At 33.2% G+C, this 23,575-nt stretch overlaps 2 protein-coding genes across 2 annotated transcripts; one reads left to right on the top strand and one right to left on the bottom strand.

Annotated features, from left to right (window-relative positions):
* Positions 1-2,230: 2,230 nt before the first annotated feature.
* Positions 2,231-8,302, top strand: LOC129887330 (protein DEHYDRATION-INDUCED 19 homolog 4-like). The gene is made up of 5 exons (XM_055962394.1): positions 2,231-2,495; positions 3,248-3,390; positions 6,861-6,938; positions 7,123-7,382; positions 8,033-8,302. Exons 1-5 carry the CDS (start codon positions 2,435-2,437, stop codon positions 8,139-8,141), a joined length of 651 nt encoding a protein of 216 aa, XP_055818369.1. The 5' UTR covers positions 2,231-2,434; the 3' UTR covers positions 8,142-8,302.
* A 669-nt stretch (positions 8,303-8,971) lies between these two features.
* LOC129887329 (uncharacterized) lies at positions 8,972-13,061 on the bottom strand. Its single transcript, XM_055962393.1, has 6 exons — positions 12,415-13,061; positions 11,436-11,647; positions 10,132-10,420; positions 9,956-10,041; positions 9,770-9,864; positions 8,972-9,663 (listed from the first exon to the last, which is right to left on the bottom strand). The coding sequence occupies exons 1-6, from the start codon at positions 12,646-12,648 to the stop codon at positions 9,401-9,403; spliced, it is 1,179 nt and encodes a 392-aa protein (XP_055818368.1). The 5' UTR covers positions 12,649-13,061; the 3' UTR covers positions 8,972-9,400.
* Between the last annotated feature and the right edge of the window lie 10,514 nt (positions 13,062-23,575).

Below are 23,575 nucleotides of genomic sequence, written 5' to 3'. Positions count from 1 at the left end.
TGGTGGGGTTGTTTGCTTCACTTCTTTGCTGCCCCAACCAGTAAATTTATGTTATTAACACCCTAAATTCATCGTATGATACCTTAGATAATTAATTTATGGAGTGAAGCTCGGAGGCATACCTTGGCAGCCCCTAGGCTGTAGCCCTCCTCTCTTCTTTTTCTCACATTTTTGCCCAACTTTTATAAGTGTACAGGTGAATAAATGACTTATTAGTCATCATAATATACATATATATACCTCCACGCGACTGAGGAACACCTTAGATAATTAATTCACGGAGAAAAACTTGGAAACTTACCTTAATTTTCTCCAAGCAAGCTCATGGCTGCTCCCTTCTTCTCCTCACGTTTTTCCTCTCTTATGTTGCTGAAATTTTGGATGAGGACTGATTTAATAGTCATCATAATATATACATGTATACCCCTTTAGAAGGTGCCACGTGGAAGCCCCTAGGGTGACACGTGGCAGACCCCTAGGGTGACACGTGGCAGACCCCTAGGGTGACACGTGGCAGCCCATGCGGCCAATCATATGCTGCCATGTGGCAGCGGGGTCCCCCTCCAAGCAGGCAGGTGAGTCACCTGCTTGCTTGAGGTGCTTGTTTGTCACCTGCTTGCTTGAGGTGCTTGCTTGTCACCTGCTTGCTTCACTTTCGTAAGTTCGGAAACTAGTTTTTTGCTCCCTCTTGTAGAGTCGTAATCTCGTCTTATTTTAAGAGCCTATGTAACCCATGCTACACAAGCTTGGTACGTACTCTAATAGCTTAAGTATGTAAGACCTCCAAGTTAGTACCTTACGTAGGTAAATCGAGTCCTACGACTCATTACTTGGCCTCCAATTCCTTTCGAATTCTTATGACTTCATCTCCAACCTTTTCTACTATGAGGTATCACATTCTCCCTTCCTTAAAGTCGTTTGATAGTGTCGTAGCGTATCCGACTCACATGATAATGTCCAAGGAACTTATGAGACATTCCGAGTTTAAAAAGGGTGGGGTGTAACAGTGCCGAATCTCAAGGAGTGTGAGGGAATTTTCTTGATGACGTACTTCATTCCCTGCATTGACATGGAAACTGATTAAATATAACTTAATCTTGATACAAAAATAGGAAGTATCAGAAGCATTATAGCTTGATACATGAGAATCTGATACATAAACAAGATGTATCAAAAACATTAAAGCTTGATACATGAGAATCTGATACAAAAACATGATGTATCATGAACATTAAAGCTTGATACATAAGAATCTGATACATAAACTAGATGTATCAAGAATCAGTAAATCTTCAGAAAAATGACATTTTAAAAAAAATAATATAAACAAGATGTATCAGAATCTCATGTAAGCTTGATACATGAGAATCTGATACATAAATAAGATGTATCAGAAGCAGTAAATCCTAATACATGAGCATTTGATACAAAACCACGATGTATCAGAAGTATTAAAGGTTGATACATACGAATCTGATACATAAAATTATATGTATCAGAAGCAGTAAATATTTATAAAAAAACAACATTAAAAAAACATCTTATATGAACTCATACCTTTGGAGATTAGGGTGTGTTGAAACCCCTTTCATCTTCTTGTCGACTTCTTTGGGCGAATGTTGAACTTGGGATTTCGACTTCGATTTCTCACGTAGCTTATCCATCACTGATGAATCGTTATGATGTTTGGATCTAACATCATCCGGTGAAACAAGAATTTCTTGATTTTTATTCAATTGAGTGAGACCAACACTAAAAGATGGAGCGGATTCCATATGTATCAGTGAACAATATGAGTAAAAAAATTACAGAAGAAAACAGAGGAAATCGAATAAGGTGAGAAAAAAGTGAGATACCAGTAAAGGAAAAACTTGAATATACCTTACTTAGAAGCTTAAAATTGAGTAATAGATGGACTGAAATTGAAAAAAGGAAACTGTCAGCGATGAGGCTGAAGAATAGGCGAGAATTTAGAAAAATTGATATAAAGTAAAAGTGATGTATAAGTGAAAGAGTGAGAGAATTAAAAAAAAAGAAATTTTTGATATTTTTTCAACTAGTAGAGAGTATTAATAAATATGATAATATAACATATGCAAATAAGTAATTTTCCCTTAAAAAATCCATTTATGATGGACCACATCTAATAAGTGGGTCCAAAGTGAAATAAAATTGCAATAAAGTTGAAGTTTAAGCCTTGCTTATGTATTTAACGAAAAGAAGCTTGAAGCACCTTTGCCACCGTCAAATTTGTTGCCTATTCTTCTTTCTCCGAAACTTCACAGCCCCTTTTTTGGCCTCTTCTTTTTTCACCTTTCTTCGTCCTAAGTCTTGATTAAATTATCTGAATCTGGGTGTTCCTTTTTATTTTCATACCAAAAAAAAAAAAAGGTTTCATCTAAAGATTTAATCATAAATTGTTTCTAAGTGTGCAATGGATTCAGATTCTTGGACTCGTCTATTTACTTCTTCAAGGCGTTACCAACCTCGATCAGGTCAGTATTATGGTACTATTATCTACTTTTTAGGCTTACCCAGAAGGATTCAGGTGAAAAAAATTGCAACCCTCCTCCCCCAAATATTTGGGACGTGTTTTTGCAAGAAAATGAAAGAAAAAAAATTGCATTTGCATTTGATAGCTTGCAGTTTTATTTAGAATGTACTTTGATTTGTTGTTCATTGCCTAGAAATGAATGAAGATAACAAAAAAAAAATCCTGAGCTGGGGTTTTTGTGGAGTAGATTTCCTTACCTGAAATGAAGAAATTTACATTTGCTTTTTTGGGTTTTGCTTTTTCTCAGTAGCAGTATTGTAAATAGAAATTGTTGTTTATTGATTTCCATTCCCGGAAACTAACCTGGTGGCAAAGGGTGGTCCGGTGCACATCCGTAGCTGGAAAATTGTGTGGTATACAGAGGTGAAATATTAGCTATTATGAGTGTACATTTGATCTTGCACACCCTTAATCAAATTCTTGGCTCTGTCACTGAGTTCTTTGAGGGACTTCCTTGCTCAAAAATGATCCCAATGTGAAGGTTATATTTTCATTTTATCAACTCTTATCCATTCAGTCATTGTCATTTGGGGGATGTGTATGTTTTCCATTGGAAGATACCTACGGGGAGAAGAAAAAACTTACCTTTGAATTTCTAGTTATCCTTTCTCACATTTTCTCAAAACATGGTTGGGAATGGTAATTCATAGCTTTTCCTGTTCGATGGAAGTGAACTTTTGGTGTGTTTTGCAGAAATCCGTAACATAGGAGAGGAGTATGATTGTGAAGAGGAGTTGAGGCCAGAGTTTCTCTGTCCTTTCTGTGCGGAGGATTTTGATATTGTTGGACTATGTTGTCATATCGATGAAGAGCATGCTGTTGAGGCTAAGAATGGGGTACAATATCTCTAGAACTAGTACTTCTTTCCCAATTTGTTTTCATCAGTTATCAAATGTAGGTTATGCTTAAGTTTTTAAAAACCAGGGTGACCGTCATAAAACCTTTCTAATTTGTTGTGCCATCTTTACAGTGACCTTGTTCAGGAATTGGTTTCTTTCGTTTTCTCTCTTACGGTTCTTCCTGTGAACCCAATGGGTTTGTGAGAATAAGCATTGGCAATCCAATATGGCATTCATTTTATGAAATGTTCCTTTACCTTCAACACTTTACCTGTGTTTATGTCTGTAGAGGCTTCGACTTAAAAATTCACAGCAGTGAATCACACTGGTTGTGTGAAGCTTTGAACTTCAAATTCCAAAGTAGTGAAGTGAAATAGTTTTCTGTTCCCCTTACCTGTGTCTGTGTGTTAAAAAAAATATAGTGTGTTGGTTTCTCTCTCCCTCAAATTATGGAGATACATAAATTTGTAATTCATATACCATACAAAAGCAAACAATATCGCTAAAATATCAGCAGCATTATGTGCAAGTAACTCTGGTGCTACATTGCACAGTGGTTTCAGCTGATCACCTGCTCCCCTTGTTCAACTTTAAAGATAAAATTCTGTAACATCTGGATCAACCATGAGACTGAGTGATAAGAATCTATCTTCACAAACTTGCGAAAGTTCCACTTAAATTAATCAAGCTAATAGTCACTGGACAACGTTCCCAGCAAATATAAAAGTAGAAAAAAGTGAGGTGTAGCAATATATATTTGAAATATGAGCTGCTAGTTTCTTTTCATTCTTCTAGTATTGTGATGGTTCACACAATACTAGTAGAATTTTAAAAAAATAAAAAGGTCCTCTACTTATTTCTCCCCCGACTCCCGCTTCTTCTGTTCAATTGTTAGACATCACCACCTTCTTCTCTGGGAAAAAAAGGTAAACAAATGATACCCCTTTCTAAATTTCTGTCATTCAACTTTTGGAGCTTCCGGTTTGAGGTAATATTGAACGAATGGAAAGTTAACCTTTTGCATTTCTGACTTCTTGCAACAGTTTGACTACCAGCAAACCTTGAAATGAATGTTTTATTTCTGTTAGTTGATAGTCAACTTCACTTTCAATACATTAAAGTGCCAGATGAATTTTGGGATTTAGGGCCCAAGTTATGGGATATGATGATTGATGGGTAGATGATGACTCTTGGTTTACATCTTATGTTTAGTCTCAACTTAATGAATACAAAGTATTAACATGGTTACACCTTTTTTTCCTACTCCCAAGCTATAAGAAGAGACTTTGGAAGCTCATTTCATAAAGAAAAGGCAAGTGGAGCCATATCCAGGTTATTCATTAGGATTATCATATCTGAGTCAAGGTTCTCAATTCTATCTTGTTTCTTTCCTTGACAATTCCGAACTGCAGAAGCTCAGCCCTCATCTTTCTCTCTTGACGATTGATGGGTAGATGATGACTCTTGGTTTACATCTTATGTTTAGTCTCAACTTAATGAATACAAAGTATTAACACGGTTACACCTTTTTTTCCTACTCCCAAGCTATAAGAAGAGACTTTGGAAGCTCATTTCATAAAGAAAAGGCAAGTGGAGCCATATCCAGGTTATTCATTAGGATTATCATATCTGAGTCAAGGTTCTCAATTCTATCTTGTTTCTTTCCTTGACAATTCCGAACTGCAGAAGCTCAGCCCTCATCTTTCTCTCTTGACGTTTGATGGGTAGATGATGACTCTTGGTTTACATCTTATGTTTAGTCTCAACTTAATGAATACAAAGTATTAACATGGTTACACCTTTTTTTCCTACTCCCAAGCTATAAGAAGAGACTTTGGAAGCTCATTTCATAAAGAAAAGGCAAGTGGAGCCATATCCAGGTTATTCATTAGGATTATCATATCTGAGTCAAGGTTCTCAATTCTATCTTGTTTCTTTCCTTGACAATTCCGAACTGCAGAAGCTCAGCCCTCATCTTTCTCTCTTGACGCAAGAGAGGTGGCAATTATGTTGATAGAAGGAATGAGGAGGCTATAGCCTACAGAGGGGAAGGGAGATTTACTCACTTTTGGGAGGCTATGCACACCATTCACCCTCTTGTCGAGATAAAGAATAAAAGGGAAATTTGAAAGAATACTATGTTTAGATACCCCTTGTTTACTCCTTCAGTCAGCTTTAGCTCCCTTCTTTTAATTAAAAAAGAAAAAATTATAGTAGTGACTCCGAGGACTTTGGTCTAGTATGGGTTAAATGCACCGAATCTTGCCGTATACAAATGCCTCGTATTTAAGTGGAGAATGGTAGAGTGATGGACTCAGTGTTCACTGTGTTTCAAACTGTGCAACAATAGCTCTGGAGATTTCTTGATTATAAATAGAAGAATGATGTAGCTTTGCTACTGTTTGTCAATTTTGCAGATCTCCAGTTTCTGGTAATGGCTTTTCGTTGATGTGTTATTATATGGAGTTTTAGCTTAAAATATAGTATGTTTAATTTAGTTTCCTTGTCCATGTCATAAAATTTCCAAAACTATAAGAGTCTGCTAATGAAAAAGTGCCTTTCTTATCTGCTGAATAGGATTGAAAATACTGTGTTGTTCACTAACCAGAAAATGGAAAAAAAATCAGTCACTTAAGTGAGCAGAGACTTAAGGTGTTCTAAGGCTCATTCGCCGAAGAATGCAAAGTGTATTTTGCGTGTCAGTGGCTCAGGGTTCAAAAAGTTACTTGTTTGGATAGTGACTTATGATTTGCGGCTTTCTTGAAAATGTGCTGAATAGCGGCTGTTGTAGAATCTGAAAGGGGGCTGCCTAAATGTTTAATGGCTTTTGAAGAACTGCCAAATCTATAACCAATTCTTCGCCAGCACATGCTAAGCAGCAAAGTAACTATTCTTTTTTTCTAATTCTCTTTTTTGGGGGGAAAAAATTAGCCAAAAAGTCAGTGTGGTTTAAGCAACTTCGTTTAAAATGTCACTCAATTCAAATAATAGCTCCTGTATTTTAGGGATTGTATCTGAAAATGTTTAGTTACGCAGAATAGTTTCAGAATAATATTTTTTCAACAAACAAAATCTATTTCATGTGTTGTCTAAATTATGTTTAGTTTCATTCTTGTTACCTTCTGTATTGACAAAGATACTGTGCTTTTTACATGTGACCTTTTTTTAGTCAAAGACTCAGCATCATTAACTTGAGAATATGATATTAAGCTTAGAACTAAAAATTTAGATTTTGATTACACAGGCTAGAATCAATAGAGAGTAATTTTTTTTTTGATGATTATTTAATTAAATCACTTCATGTTTGTATAACTTTTTTTTCCTATTCTGAATAAAATCTGGAAATCTGAACGCTTTATGCTACTAGGTTGTCAGTTGCATCTCTGGCAAGTTATCAGGGTGTTGAAGAGCACAAACCATTTTGTCAAGTTTTTTGGTGATGCTAATTAACATGTTTGTATATGCAGATATGCCCGGTTTGTGCAAAAAGGGTTGGAATGGATTTGGTTGGTCATATTACTCAGCAACATGGAAATATTTTAAAGGTATCCTTTTTGGTTATCTTTCATCGGTGATTTTCATGAGCTTCAATCTTGAGACCTCTTTTTGGGTTTCCTTCAGTACCAAATGTGCAGTATATCAGAATTCTTTAAAGCTTTAATGTCAGTCTTCTCTTAGTTTAACTACTAGTCTACAGATGCATGGTATTTATCATTGACTGCATTACAGGTGCAGCGCAAGAGAAGATTTCGAAGAGGTGGTACTTCAGCTCTCTCTATTTTAAGAAGAGAGCTAAGGGAAGGGAGTTTGCAGTCCATCCTCGGGGGATCATCTCGTTTGGTTCCTTCCTCCTCTTCAGATCCAGATCCCTTGTTATCTTCATTCATTCACAATACACCTTTGGCTAAGAAAATTCTTGATGTTCAACCCTTTTCTTCTATTAAACAAAGTTCAAAAAAAGAAAGCACTCTTGATAACTCATCTGAAAGGTATGGCGCATCACTACTTTTGTTTCTATTTCTTTTTTTTTTCTTCCTCTCAAATGCCTACTCGTATGTGTATTACCCTAGTTCCCTGGGGTTTCTTGATTCATATCTCTTTGATTGTATGTTTGAGTGGCAAACCTGATTAAACCTTGTTTTGTTGATCGCATGTGTCTTTGGTTAACTTGATTAAACTTTTTGTCTCATGATTGAGTTGTAGAATTATTATTTTTTATCTGGACGGACAGCCTTTTACTTTTTTTGCTTATTTTCAAGTTAAACATGCAAATTTCATGAGCTATTAAAAAATACATACCTCATCTACACGTTGTATGCTAGTTTTGTTTGTCAATAGGGTTAAACGTACTCCTGCAGATACTTGACAAAAGGAAACTAATGATAACTGTCAAGGAAGCCATGGTCATTTGTTTGCGCTAGGCTCTATTGTTACATATAAGTCAATTGTTTTCCCGGGAGGGAGGGCAGTTGAAGGGAGATTGTCAGCTGTAGAAGCTGCTCATGATCGTCAATATATATGGCAGCGAGTTTTTGTTTACTAGCGCTTGTTTTTGGACTTCGGACTTCCCTGTAAGTCCTGTTTGGCCCCGTTTCTATTTACCTGTGTCTTAGGTTGATCTTGTTGTTCTTTTGAACAGAAATGTTCAGCAATCTCCACTATCTGACAAAGACCAAGAGGAGAAGGCCTGGAAGAGTAAGTTTGTGCAAGGGCTACTGCTATCTACCTTTCTTGAAGACGATGTCTAAAGGTGAAGAGGACAATGTTAGAATGGATAGAGAAAAGAAGAGGATGCTGCCATTCTGTGTAATAGTTAGGGGAAGAGGGAACTCGTAAAAGTCCTACTTATGTGTATATTGTTTTCCATCTTCAATGTAGCAACATGCTAATAATATATATTCTAATTTAATTGTGTGGAGCAACACAAAACATATATGAGTATAAATAGCTAGTTTCACTAAAATTATCAAGCGTTGAAGCAGCTAGCTAACCATCGCTGCTATGAACAGCTGAAATTACATAGGTATGGACTCCGCGACTATAAGCAAAAGGCCTGTTCTGGAAAACAGAGTTACGGAAAGGTTGTACATTCTGAAGTTTGCAGCAACATTTGTTGGCCACCAGTAATCTTCATCAGTACGGGACTGTGTGATAGGTGATATAAAAGATACGCTGGCTACTAACAGACGAAGAGTTCACCCTTATTTCATTTAAAATGAAATGATTTTCTATTAGTTACTGCCAAAGAGAATGTATTTGAAAACATTCCAAGACAAGTATAAAATTACAAATTTCAAAAATCGCATCACATAAATTGATGAACATAAAGAGGAATAGATACTTAAGTAATTAATTGTGTTGGATATGTAGGAAATTGTAAAATCTCCAACTTGTTTAGAATTCTTTAGTATTGAAGCAAATTTTAGCATCTAAACTGTGAATTAGATTCCAAAGCAGAAGTGCATAGAGAATATGTATAGCTGAAACGCTGAGATGGGCTGATTTAGTGTGTTTAATTAAAATAGACATCCCATCAGTCGAGTTTAGTAAACTAAGCCCGACTCTAAAAACATAGCTATATACAAATTCATATACTGTAAGGTGATATTATACTAGTGGGGGTATTACAGACCATTCTTTATGCACAACAGACAGCAAATCAACCTAGTTTTCAAATTAACGTTAACTTTAAGTCAAAATAGAGCTAGCTTGACAAAGCAACTGTCATCACAACATCATATCCAGCAACTCGCTGTTGATTGAGGAAGCTCCAATGTACACAAGGTGGCTATAGGAAACAGTGAAGATGCTAACCTTCATTGTCATTTATGACCATACCACAAACCTTACCACTCTTGCATCTAAGGATAACTAATAAAAGTACAAAAGCGTGTATTGTGTAATCAGAAGGCTACTTTCAAGTTTAGTTTTGCTATACCCAGTGACAAGCTTGTACAACCGGACAAGCATCTCAGGATGTTATGCTTAAAAGAAAATAAGACAAGCTTCACCTTCGATACGAATTATGAGACACAAAAAAACTATAGTCAGGGTGATTAACTTGCAAAAGCCGGAGCCAATTGTCAGCAGCTCGTAACAGAGAGTTGACCTTCTGACATTCATTGACTCCATCGGGGAACCAAAAAGATACTTGGAATTTGTAAGAGGCCAGCCCAAAGATTGGGAGAGGTAGCTTGGCGGACATACCAGCATCGACGATGCCTTTACTAGTAGTTGTGCCATGCTGTTGAGGCCAGTCAGTCCTAGCAACTGCAAAAAGTGTAAGCAATAGATAGTCAGCAATTTCAAAAACAATCAACTGGCTCATGTCATTGAATTGATCAGAAATAGAGAAGAAATAGGATGAAAGACATACCACCACCAGAAGGTGTTGAGAGGGAATGGTAAGTCAAAAAGCAAGCATCAAGATTTTGCAATGTTGGTCCTGTTGGTATCCTATAAATGGGATACCTTCATAATGGAATGGGGAAGACTATTTAGTATCAACACATGAGTTTACAAGGATATTTGTTCACTGAAGGCTGAAAGGAGAAAATCATACCAAGCCACAGAAATCCAACTTGCAGCCGTCAGATCACAGCTCTTATACGTCTTCAGTTCAGGAAATTTAGATGCAAGGCCTGAAATCTGCAATTGTATGGGCAAAAGAATGTAAATGCTATGGCACGGGAAAAAATGGAAGACAGACAAACTTCTGTTTGAAGATAAAATACTTGCCTTATCAGCTAAAGGTTCACGACCATATGGTTGATTTCGCTCAAAATATTCAAATACAAGGAGACCAGGAGAGTTCCCCATCTCATTCTCATCACTGGAAGATTCCAAGAAAGGATCCTTCTTTAGGGAGAGATGTTTGATTCCATCAATTGTTGATGCAATTATATTCTGCTGATTCCAACTTCCATGAACTTTATTGGCTACCCTTGAAGCTCCAGCCCCATATTCACTACTGTCATCACTACTTGTCTCCTTGAGAGAATCAGCATCACTTTCTTCACCTGGTCTCCTGGAAAAAGTTAAGCCCGAGATTGTTATTTGAAAGAAAATGCAGCTAATGCATACCAGTTATCCACAAGCAAAGGCACTAATCAATTGAAATGAACTCACTTTTAAGAAAACAGACCAGTCTGTATGGTTCAATTATTAAAGAATATTGCTCTTACTTCAACCTAGTTTTCACTTGTAGGTGAGATGAGCAGCACAATTAAAACATTAAAAGCCTTGAGACAGTTTGATACCTCCGTCGTCAAGCAAGGATTAAAATAAAAACTTCAAAGAAGTAAAGGCTGAGCAAATAATCAACAACAGAATTCAACTTCAAGGACAATACATGCACATCTGATGCCACACCTTGAACCTGTGCAAGGCCATATCAATAAGAGAAGACATCATAACCCTGTTAAATATGTTTACTCGAACATTTTTTAAGGTCACTCTTTCTGCAATACATGAGCTCAGAGTTCATTTATGAAAAACCTGAAGCGCTTCAATAACAAAACTTATAATTAAGAATATGCCTTAAATGACCAACCATAGAAAACCTATATCCTATAATATAACACATGGAAGAAGGTGCACACTTCAACTTTGATTGAGTGGCAGTGGCAGTGGCAATGGCAATGGCAGGGGCAGGGCCATGAGGTACAGGTATCCACTTCTCATTAACCTTGGGATTTTACAGAATGAATCACATTCAATCTTGGAAAATAAAAGAAAATAAAATTACACATTAACCAAATCCCAAGCTAACCAGAATCTAGACTAAAATCACCATCCTCACAACTGAAGTGAACATTTACGAGGACAATTGTGATTCAGCCCGAACTAGTAACATTTATTACATATTTTTTGATAAGGTGCTAACATTTATTACATAATGGAGAATGCATCTTTATATTAAATAATAAGAAGAAATCAGACAAATTATTCTGGAAACTCTTCAACACTTCTTTCCCTGTGGCCCAAACAGTTACTATTTTTATCATCAGCAAATAGGCAGAAAGTGCACATAATAAGCTTACCTTTGCTTGATGGAGGGCCTCGAAGGGTCTATGTAAAGTTGAATCCCAGATAAATATGGCACATAATACTGCACAACACAATCACTCTGATTTAAAACCAGAGGAACTCCTGCTCCATATGCACTCCATTCCCCAAAAGACTCCCAAAGGTCACCCAAGATGAAGTATGGATGGGAATCATTGTCGAGATTCCTCATCCCTCTCATGATTGTCTGCACATATGCAAATGCACTGGATTAACTTGAGTATCAGGAGATCAAAGGATTCAAACTAGTTTTCCACAAACTGCTGCTTTGTTGCAATATGAATAAGCCACTGAACAAATGAGGAGATTAGATCTTAATTACACGAAGGCATTCAAATAAACAAGCCAAGGAGACAATTGTTGAGCCATTATTCACTCGTATGATTTAAGGAAGAAATTAGCATAAAAGTAACAGAAATCTGGCATTTCATAAGCACAATACACAACTAGGTCTTCCATGCAAATGGGAGAAGAAAGTAACAAACCATTTCATTTGAACACCTGATTCATGCAGATGGTTTACACACACGATACAACCAAAGTATCTAAAAAAAAAGGCATGTGCATAAGTCATAACCACATGAAACTAGGTGAAATTCCATAAATTTCCTTTAGTTACAAAATGGTAGGGTTCCAGTTTCTGAGAATATTGTCTGGTCGGTACAAGCAGGATTCAGTGAGAAACAGATTATCGTTTACAGGCTTTAAATAATACAGTTCTCCTCATTAATGTTCTTTGACATTGTCATAATACAAACTCTGAAAACACTCACAAACACCTAAAATGCAGTAACTTTTACATCAAGGCACAGTTTCCTGTTTCCCCAACATCTACAACTTAATGCCAATGGGATAAGACATACAAACTAATTTGATGGCTAATGATTGGCAAACAAGATAAGTGACCATTTGCTTGAATAACAAATATCAATGCACAAACAAAAGAAGTCATACCTTGGGAAAAACTTGAGCGGGAACCTTAGGAGTGGTATGCTCCAAGAACCGATCGAAATTCGTCAAATTCTCAATTCGAATCGATGAAAACGACGCCGTTGACGATGCCCCATCATCAGACTCTGTTCGACTCTCCGCTTCAATTCTTGACTTGGCTTTCATTTTTTGCTGCTTCCTCATCGCCGGCGGGCTATAAAACCGATCATCTCCAACCCGTCTCCGATTAGCAGCCATTTTTTGGGGGGCAAGATTTTCCAAAGACCCAAAAAAGAAAATGGATCTGCAAAGATCCTAAAAGTTAAAGAAGTGGGAATAGCAGCAAGAACGTTTGAGTCTTTGGTATAATGAAGTACTGTAGTGTCTATGATTGTGGGTATCTTGCAATTTCTTTTAAAATTTGTATTAGAAAAATTGGGTAAAGTTTAGGGATTTTTCCAAAAGGGTTTAAGGGAGATTTTGAGCGATGAAGTTTTAGGGTTTTTGAAGATAAAAGAGGATGCTTGGGTTTGTTGATGGTGGAGGGAGAAGGAGACGCGAAGAGTCGAGGCAGAGAAAAAAGGGTTGAAAAGGAAGGTCCACCTTTAGTTTCATGGACCACGTTCTACACAATTCAAGAACAAAGAAAAATTTACACAAATTATTATTATCACAAATAATAAATGTTATTTCCTCATCTCATTTTTACTTGCCTATTGTGTATTAAAAATAAATTTTCCCTTTCACATTTCAAACAATTTTTCTCACATTGTACCTTTTACACTAATTACTCCTCCTAATTATTTTTTTAAGTCCTATAAAATGTTACTCAATTCATTCATTTCTATTTGTCCATTATACTAAAAATAAAATTTTAATTTAGTGTATTAAGAGATTTTTTTCCTTCATGTTTTGCTTTTTATATGAACTAGTGAACTTATCTGCACTTCACGCGGTTAAAAAAGATTACAAGATGTCAATAATTATATATTATATTATACATATAATATAGATAGAAGAGATATTAAATATATGCATATTTTATATATATACATATAGACGTATAATTGATTTCATAAAGAAAAACGTTTGGATACTAGTTATATGACTCCCAACAAAGTCATAAGTTGTTAATTTGGACCCCAAAAAATTATAAACTTACGATAATAAAAATAATTCATATAAAATATAAAACAAAAAAGAATATGGAGAGAACATGCAATAAATAAATAAATAAATTAAGCAACATCATTTTTATAATCTTAATCATTAAAAAAATAAAGAAAAAAAATACTAAATTAAGGCACAAATTTTTAAACTCTTGTCTACATTCATTTTCACAAGCCGATCACCATTCAATAACTTTTATTTTATTATTCAAGTCAAACTAAAACATGAATACAAGAAGTACATACCAAAAATATAATAACTCTAATGTAATCATTTCTACACAATCTTACAATGTCTTTATTTGTAGAACTACAATATGAATACCTAAATAATATCATGACTATCAATTAATTTAAGATATTTTTATTCTTCACGGAAGAAATGAAAGGACAAAATAGTAAATATGTAGTTTTCTGTACAATAGTATTGATGAATCTTGGTTAGTAGTTATTATTATTACACACAAAGTTACAATAACTAATTTGCATCTAAACAAAAATACAGACTTCAATAATAAAAAATTATAAAAATTCAAATTAAAGAAGTTACATGGAGAAAACACAAACACAAACATCTTTCTTCGGACTTTATCATAAGAAAATAGATTAAAAAATAATAAGAATATAAAATAAGTGCCCACGTTTTGAATCTCTTGGCGGACGCACTCTTTGACAAATTAATCAATATTGAAGAGTCTTCTTCATCGTGTCAAGTTAAAGCATGAATTTGATAACAGAATAATAGTACAAAGAACAATGAAATATAAAAAATAATCTTGAGTTGGAATTTCATGAAACAAAAAACTTGTGATAACAAAATAATACTACAAAGAACAATTTATATATAATATAAAGCTAAATGTAGACAAAGTGATGTGGCACCTCTCTAAGGCCACCTTCATATTTATCTTTTTTCTCCTTTTTTGATATTTTCCTCTATTTTTTTATTTTTTAATTAAAGAATTAATCATATTCTATCCTATTTATGAAGTTTCATTAAAGTTTTTAACAATCATATTAATTAATTGTATATAAGTTATTATATTAATTATTGTATAAATTATTAAAAAATTGAAAAGCCCACTCCATGTCTTCTCCTTTACTAATTTCTTTCAAAATTGAAAAGCATTAACAACCATGTAATGAGGAGATAAGTTTAGCATTAACAACAAGAAATGGGCATATGACGACAAAAAATATTTTATTCTCAAGTTTTTCTTTTCATTTTTATGTATTTGGTTGTGCTTTCTTAATTTTAGAATATACTTATTTATATATTTGTTATCCTCCTCCTAGCTAGTATATATATATATATATATATATATATGATCAAAAAAATCTTCACGACAATCATACTAAGGTAATTTTGATAGCAATGATATTTTTAATGCATCATTTTTGTGTGGTTGGTCGAAAAGTCAATTTTCGTCTAACACTAATTTAATAATTATAAAGTGTAGCGATTATAATATTTGTTAGATTTTAAGAGATTATGATTTTGAATTGTTAGTACTCTCGATTTTTATTTTTATTTTGCAGATGTGTTGTATAGTTTAAATTTCTTTCCCCTTTTTGATATAATTATTTTTGAATTGATATATTAGAATAGAAATATTATAAATATCATACACTCGATATTTATTTTTATTTTGCAGATGTATTGTATAGTTTAAATTTCTTTCAGTAGTAGCATATGACGAGAACTTTGATATAAATTCAGGAAGCGAAACCTGGTGGTGGATCTACTTGAAATGGAAGACCTAGAAGAAAACTTTTTGAAGCATAATAAAAAATTATTTTTGCTGGAGTTTTTTTTGTTTTGGCTTGTAATAGAATTATAGCTACACCTACTGACAATACTACTTTTTAAATTCTCAACGATCCTATGAAGCATAATTTATATAATCATCTTATTTCAACCAAAAGAATTATGAAGATCAGTTTTATATTTATTTTTCTCGCGAAGAAAATTAAAGATGAAATAATTTATTCTATAATATCATTATTTATTCTTTTACGTATGTAACAATTTATTTTTTTAACTTTTTTTTCTTGGTTGAAATGTATTTATAACTTTATTTTTTTCCTTTTTATTACATTATGAATGTAATAGGATATATTGTTTTTTTTTGTATGTCTTAACTATATACATAACTATAAAAATCTGTCTATGTGTTATTTAATTGTGATTTTTGTAGCCATGTAACACATCTTATGCAGTCAAATCGTTTATCCTTTTTTTATTATTATTATTATTATTATTTAATTTCCTCTCTTATTTTTGTTGTTCATATTTATTTTTACAAAAAAAATTAATGCATAATAATTAATATATTTAATGTCTAATAATATTATACATTCAAGTTGTTAGTAACTCATATATTTATTTTCTTTATAACTTCTATTCTTAAATATTATTCATAACTCCTAATTGTTTCATTTTCATAAATTTTAAAAATATTTATTTAATATGTAAAAGACTATAGTAAACATATGTAATAATAAAGTCATAATGTAAAAGTTCAAAAGTTTTTTTTTTAACAAATCAGTGTATGCATAGAGGATAGTACTCCAACAAAAGATATTGAAAATTAAAATAAAAAATATTATTTTCAACTTAATACAGTAGATTATTATTTCAAAATATAACCTCTAATTATTTCATTTACTTCACCACACATATATTCTAATTTTTTATTTTATTGTGTACATATGAAAGATTTGTACGTTAAAATAAATAATGAACTATCATATCCAGAATGAAGACAAAGATCTATATTGTATTCTCTGCTACTAACCTAAATATAAATATTACATAATATTTCATTTAAAATAAGAAATTATATATATATGAAATACAATAATTTATAAATTATTTTTTTTATAACCGCGCAAAGTGCGGATAGTTTCACTAGTGAAATATAAGAAATAATCTTGAGCTGGGATTTCATGAAACAAAAAACTTGTGAATATATATTGACAAAAATAGAGAAATATCATAAAGTATCTTAAAATTAGGATTATGAATATGAAATCTTAAAAGTCATAAAATTAATGATATTATTAAGATAGAAGTTTAATAGATATAAGTTATGGAGGTGAAACTTTAAAAATAAATAAAGAAGGAAAAACACAAATAAAGAAGATAAAATAATTACCTCTATATTATATAGAGATATAAATTTCCTGAATTGAATAAAAAAAAAGTGATTAAAGAACAAAGAAAGGAAAGAAAGTGATTTAAGGAAATGTTATAAATATCATTAATGATGAGATTTAGGGAAGAAAATTGTAAAAAGAGATTTAAAAAATACTTTTATATTATATAGAGATATAAATTTCTTGAATTGAGTAAATTAAACACAAAAACAAACAAAAAAAAGAAAGAAAGAAAGGAAAAGAAGTAATATAAGGAAATGATATGAATATCATTAATGATTAAATTTAGGAGAAAATAGTAAAAGAAGAAATTAAGAAATATTATAGAAAAAGAGAATAATAGCATTAATGGTAAAAAATAATTAAATATAGCTATTGATGAAGAAAGAATTAAATATGACTATCTTAAATATTTTAGTGAATTGTTGTCTTTTAAAATTAGAAAAATGGCCAAAAAAGTCATAAAAAAGATAAATATGATTGAAGCTCTTAGAGAACGTCACGTCATCGTTTTTATATTCAGCTTTATTATTATATATAGATTGTCCATTCTAAATTATTTTTCAAGTCCATTAAGACACAATACATCAATTAATATGAGTATCATAGTAAAATATATATATATATATCACGACTTAAACCATGATGAGAGGCACCACACTAAACTCCGGTGAGAGAACCAATTACCCAAGTTAATCCGTAAATAACTAGCAACTAAAATAACAGTCTAAGCAATAAAAAAATCAAGTTTCATAACTGGAAATCATTATCCAAAAACATTTGCGGAAAATTACTCCCCCTTGTACCCGAAAGTCGTGTATCAAAATTTTATATAGTCTAAAATATGGAGATGCAACCCCAAACATATGAACAAGAATCTAGGTCCGAACAAATGGACTAAGAGGTAGAGATAAACTCACAATAGCCCGAAAGAGAGCAGCTCAACTTGGATTCAGAGAACGTGGGTTTCATAGTTGAGGTCGCGTAGTAGCCGCCTGAGTATGCCCTGTACTAAAAAAAAAGAGCAAGTGCAGCATCAGTACACTAAAACAACACTGTATTGATAGGACCATCGGCTAGCTCCTAAGATACGAATGCAAACACATTACTAGAACATAGTAAATATAGGACAACACATGCATCAAATAAGTCAGCAATATAACAAGATTCTCAGCCATCAATCCCAACTTAACAATTACACGAAACATGTCCAACATGATCACAAACAAGTCTGATTCACTCAAGGAACCAACACACATGAGAACAATCAAACATGTACCAGACGTAGTACCCGAGCCAATCATATAGTAACCTGTATTAGATGTGGTATCCAAGCTATAACGACCCATTCTGTTCATTATGGGTAGGCCAATGATGAAAGAATTGTGGCCAGGAAACTTTTTGGGTGGTGACTTAAAAATTCTAAGCTAGGCCAGTCTTAGACAAAATCTGAGCAAGGTGAGGTTTAGGACAATCCGAGAATGGATTGGGGATAATCTCTAGTCTTGGGTTGATTTTTCATGTATTTAAGACATTAAAGAGTCCATAGGAGTTTTTGGAATCGAATTCAGGTGAGTGAAACTCCTAAAATCGAACTTGGTGTGAAAGCGTTGGTTTGGAACATCAAGAATTGAAGGTGTGTTGCAAAATAGAGGCTTTTGAAAAGATTTGTTATACCTCCATTTTAACTCGAGGTCAAACGGTGTACAACATATTGGTGATTCTTAAATTATTTAACTTAAGGAGTCGCTACCTAATATTTTAAAGGTAAATTAGGACACCTATTTGTTAAGGTAATGCTCGATTACCTCTAAATTAAGGTCTACTAAACCTTACGTGATTCTAAGTAGGGGTTCTAGTTATCATAAAGGAAAGAGATTAAGCATTCTTTAAAATTCATTAAAAATAGTTAATCGGCCCAGCTTAAATTAATTAATTAAGCATTGAAAAATCATTGAAAATCGAAAGCGAATGCATTTTCTGTCGAAAACTTGTATGGTAAAATTGCATGTCAATTGAAAATAAAAGAAAATAAAATTTTAAATTTTAAATAATTAAACTCTCGAAAGGATACTTGAAATTAAAATGGGCAAAGCCTGAGAATGTCATTTGAAGGCATCCTAAACTTTGAATCTTTATTAAAAAAAAAAAGGACATAAAGACACAATTGAAGTTATTTCGTTTTTTCAAAAAGACATCTTAAATTTTGTGTTTACCCCACAAAACTATTTAATACCTTTGTAAATAAAATATTTTAACGCAATATGGTCCAGCGTTTGTTAACACGCAGCTAACGCGCGGGAACAACATTTTTTCTTCCCAAAACCAATCATTTCATTACTTTTTTATTTTATTTTTCTTTCATTTTTTAAGTTTTATTTTCTATTGAATTCTTTGTTTTTCTGATCTTCTTCAACGCGTTGTCGTGTTTAATAGGAATGATAAAAAGGTAATAAAAATGACAAGAAAAAATAAAGAGGGAGATGGTTACTATTGATCACTATTTTATCCGGTGAAAAACTATTTTCTAACGATAAAAAGATGCTTTTTGCACTACATTGGTAATACATTTTGTCGTTGGTGTTTAATTTTTTCGATAAAGATGATGAAAAGATAATAAAACATCAAAGGAAAAAATGAAGAGGGAGATGATCATTACTAGTCACCATTTTATCCGGCGAAAAAATATTTTTCGATAACAAATGCTTTAAATTTTTTCTCCATTTTTATGATCTATTTCACTATTTTTTTATCTATAATATTAATTAATATGACCTTATTAATTAATGTGGCATCAAGAAAAAAGGAAGTTGATTGAAAAAAAAGGAGGAGGGCTTGAACGTAGGGGTGGGGGTTGAAGAAGAAAGAAAGAAAGAAAATTGAGAGAGGTGCTGGAATGTGGGGTGGGTAGGGTGGAAAAGTCAAAAAGCAAGAGAGAAAAAAAATAAAGAAAGGCTTAAATTATTTTTTAAAAATTGTTTTTACACATGTCACATAATAACTAAGGCATAACATTACTATTTTTTTTTCAAAAATGGGGTTGATAAAAAAATAATGTAATAGTATTACTTTAAAACTATTTTAAAAAGTAATAAAATGCACGCAAAATTAAAATATATTTTTTAAAAAAACGAAACAACTTCGTGTCTTTTCTCTTAAAAAAAAGAAGAGATTTAGCCTTAAGAAATTAATCTTAAAAAGATTTAGATCAAAGAAAAAAAATACTTATTTAAAGCAAAAGGAAACCGATTAGAAAAGTAATTTTCTTTTTAATTTATGAGAATTATTTTTGAGCTCCACACATACTGGAAAATTATGTTAATTAACCCATTCTGCAGTAAGGTCAATAATCTTTAAGTGAAACAAGTAAAGAAAATAAAAAGTTAGCCATTATTAGAACAAGCTAAAAATGTCCTTTCTTTTCCCTCTTTCCTCACTTCAAGAGCGAGAGGGGTCCTAAGCTTCCCTTCCCTTTCCTTTCCATTTGGATGCATCACAAGAGAGATGACTGAAAAGAAGATACAAATTCCATGTCTTTCATTTTCAACCACTATTGTTTCTCTTTTACATTGCAAAGAAACAACTCTACTTGAAGCTAAAGGAAATCATCAAACTGTGACTTAGATAGATCTTCAACAAGTGTTAATCCAACGAAAACAGGGCATCTACGCTGTGAAAAGATAGCTAAATCATAACACGTGTCTTTTAAGCGTAAACTAGCTAATCCTCGAGTTCATCAAATTTAAACTATACAACGAAATATCACATGAAAAATAAAATAGGATTCTCGGCATTATATGATATTCTTTTTAAAATGCTTATGATAGCAGAATGCGAGTATTTATAGGCAATATAAAGCTAGGGTTTGTGTTCTGGCCGGGATCTTGATTGAAAAATGGCCGTTTGAATTTCAAAATCAAATCTTTGGACTTCTCCATCAGAAATCGTACAAGTTTTGTCCTCTTCTTTGGACAAATCTGCCACAAAGAGTAAAATAAGAAGAGAGCTCATGGTGTTATCAAGGCTTTCACGAAAATGGAGAGGTGAGCTCCTATCAATGGTGAAAGAGAGATGAAGTTTCGCCAAAAATGGAGGAGGAAAGAGCAGTATTGACAAAAAGAGAAGATATAAAGACCTAATTTTGATTTTGGGTGACTTGACTGATGAATAAGACATGGGTTTGGGCCTAAACGTTTGGGCTTTGGTCAAATTTTCTTGGCCTTTTTCTTTCTTCTCTTTAAATTATTTTGAGTTTCTAACTTAATACAAATACAATATATTTTATGATGGCAACTAATAATTAATATACATATAAAATATTGATATTACGACCTTCCGCTAATATAAAATATGAATACAAAATATCGATTTATAATTAATTTAATAAGTACGAAACATGAAATAAGATGACGACAATTCATTGTTTTAAAAAAAGAGGTGTAAACAGATAATAGTTATTTCAATAATAAAACATATAATTTTATTTGTAACTACAGAAATATGACAACGAAGATAACACTAGTAACCCTAAATAGCCATAGTAATAAAATAACTGTGAAAAATAAAATAAAATAATAATATAATTTGATACGTTATTAATTTAGAAGCTCTAAAACAATGAATTAGAAAAAAGGAGGGTCAAAATTGAATGTCAATAAGGTATCTGAGTTTCTGATCCCATGCAAGCCGCTATAGCGAGCGTCATCCCTCTACAGTGGGACAATTGTTTAGGCGCTATAACAGGTATTCAGGTGGTATAGTGGGGCAATAAGGCGCTTTAATGGGTTGGGTAGCTACGGTGGCGTGACTTGTTACGCCTCAAATCCCATTAAGATGGACAAGCACCCAATGCCTTCAAGACCCAAGAGAACCAACTTACAACTGTACTTACCATGCGTATAACTATGAAAATCATAAAGCTTGACATATATATATATAAGATACACTACTAACACACATAGGGACAAAACTTATGTACATGACTTGGCCGTTGAGGCCACAACTGTTAAGGAACCAAGCATACTTTCACTTTATACATGAATCTACAAAGCCTCTATAAGATAGAAAAATTTAATCTAGGTCGGGATAGCCCCGCCGTATCCTTAACTACTATAAAATACCAAAATGCATCTACTAAAGACTCAGTACAACCCTAAATTAATTTGGAGCTCACCAAAATCAGCTGAGTGTCGTGTGCTCCTATTGAGGAGGTTTTCTAGCCGGAGTACCTGTACCTACAACATGAATGCAGCGTCCCCCCGTGAGGGATGTCAGTATGAAAGAATGTACTAAATATGTAAGGCATAAAATGACCATGTGTAAACAAAGAGCTCAAATGAAATCAGGTATCAATGTGTGTGTATAGATAAAATAAAAGACCACATTTGCTTACACTTGTGGGATAACATACATTACATTCACTTCTTCGCTTTCCTTTTCTTACTTTACTTCATAAACTTGTAAGACATATGATACAAATGACCAGTTGATCAGCGGTAAAAGAGGATGACCCATGCTAGGCATTTTAAACCCTTGGGATACTATCCTCGTATACAAATTAGGATCGACCCATGTTAGGGTTTAGTCCCTGGACTGCCACTCTTCTATACAGATTGGGATTGACCGATACAAGGCTTTTGCCCTTGGACTGTCACCCGCAACTATACAGATTGCTCCATATTGTTCTTTAATCTTTGAGATTGTTATTATGGTGTTCATGATCATTTTTGAGATTTGGAACTATGAACTCGTAATATAAGACATGTGAATATGCACTTAAGGCAGTAACAATGACACAATGATCAAATATAACTTTAATAAATTACTTAGGAGCTTTAATGACACAATGGACCTCATCTGTCAAGAGGAGAAATCGCAAAGCTTGTTGTTGAGACTACCTTTTTCATACTAGTACTTGGAAGAGTAGAAAGACAGATTCTAATAATAAACACACATTGAAGTAATTCGACACCCTAAGGACATGGGAAGACATCATTAGCTACGTTGAAGATCGTATGTTGCCACTATGTAGTTTTTACTAGGAATAACACTTAGGAACTCACTTTGTTAATAGTAATTGCAAGTATTAGGTTCATGCCAAAAAGTATGGAATCAAAATAGCCTTACATACCTTGTTTTCTAATCAATATAACTATCACGTTTCAGCTTCCCTTTTAGGCGTTAATCTACAATATAAGTCATGATGAAACTAATATTAGTAGCTTATCACATTGTTGGCCTCACCAAATAGTATCTAAATACTTGGCGGACAGTAGGTCTATACAACCCTTACACAAATGGTAAATCACCGCACCATCTTTCTATACATCAACATAACTTTATACACGCTTTGTCAATATCACCAAAGCTGCTCCCAATAACAACACACATAAAGGAGCCACTAACCATCCATGAGATCTTGACAAATACATACAAAATTCTCCTCCCAAACTTGTATTTAAGGAGAGGAACAATTGGGCAGTAGCCTTACCTTATCTTCTGAAAATTTATCCTCTATATTTGTGCTTCAAGAACTCCAACCTTCCTTCACACATACACCAAAGAAGAAAAAGGAAGTCTCTTGATAACCAAGAAGTGAGCAGTTAGCTTGTGGAAACATTCTTCCCTATTGATGTATCGCATATTTACGATACTTTTGATGCTTAAAACGGTGAATTAGTGTGCGTTGCAAGCATGTTTTTGTAAATATGATGTGTATTTTGTTTATTTTGCAGAAAAATTAAGTCACACATGAGTTTGGATGATTTTATGGGTTTGAGATGTTGTTTTACTGAGGACTAAGGACCACGAGCTTCACCACGGACCATAGTGCCTTGCACGGGCTATGGTGGCTCGCG

The sequence above is a fragment of the Solanum dulcamara genome, chromosome 4, assembly GCF_947179165.1.
Source record: "Solanum dulcamara chromosome 4, daSolDulc1.2, whole genome shotgun sequence".
Taxonomy (NCBI): domain Eukaryota; kingdom Viridiplantae; phylum Streptophyta; class Magnoliopsida; order Solanales; family Solanaceae; genus Solanum; species Solanum dulcamara.
This window is presented reverse-complemented; position numbering and strand designations above follow the sequence as displayed.

What these genes read in the sequence shown, in the direction of transcription:
- LOC129887329 (XM_055962393.1), bottom strand. Translation starts at nt 12,648, where the DNA reads ATGGCTGCTAATCGGAGACGGGTTGGAGATGATCGGTTTTATAGCCCG. An exon ending in GTGAACCTTTAGCTGATAAG is followed by an intron (nt 10,042 to 10,131) that starts GCAAGTATTTTA and finishes ATACAATTGCAG; the next exon opens with ATTTCAGGCCTTGCATCTAA. An exon ending in CTCAACACCTTCTGGTGGTG is followed by an intron (nt 9,664 to 9,769) that starts GTATGTCTTTCA and finishes CACTTTTTGCAG; the next exon opens with TTGCTAGGACTGACTGGCCT.
- LOC129887330 (XM_055962394.1), top strand. Translation starts at nt 2,435, where the DNA reads ATGGATTCAGATTCTTGGACTCGTCTATTTACTTCTTCAAGGCGTTAC. An exon ending in CTGTTGAGGCTAAGAATGGG is followed by an intron (nt 3,391 to 6,860) that starts GTACAATATCTC and finishes TTGTATATGCAG; the next exon opens with ATATGCCCGGTTTGTGCAAA. An exon ending in CTTGATAACTCATCTGAAAG is followed by an intron (nt 7,383 to 8,032) that starts GTATGGCGCATC and finishes TCTTTTGAACAG; the next exon opens with AAATGTTCAGCAATCTCCAC.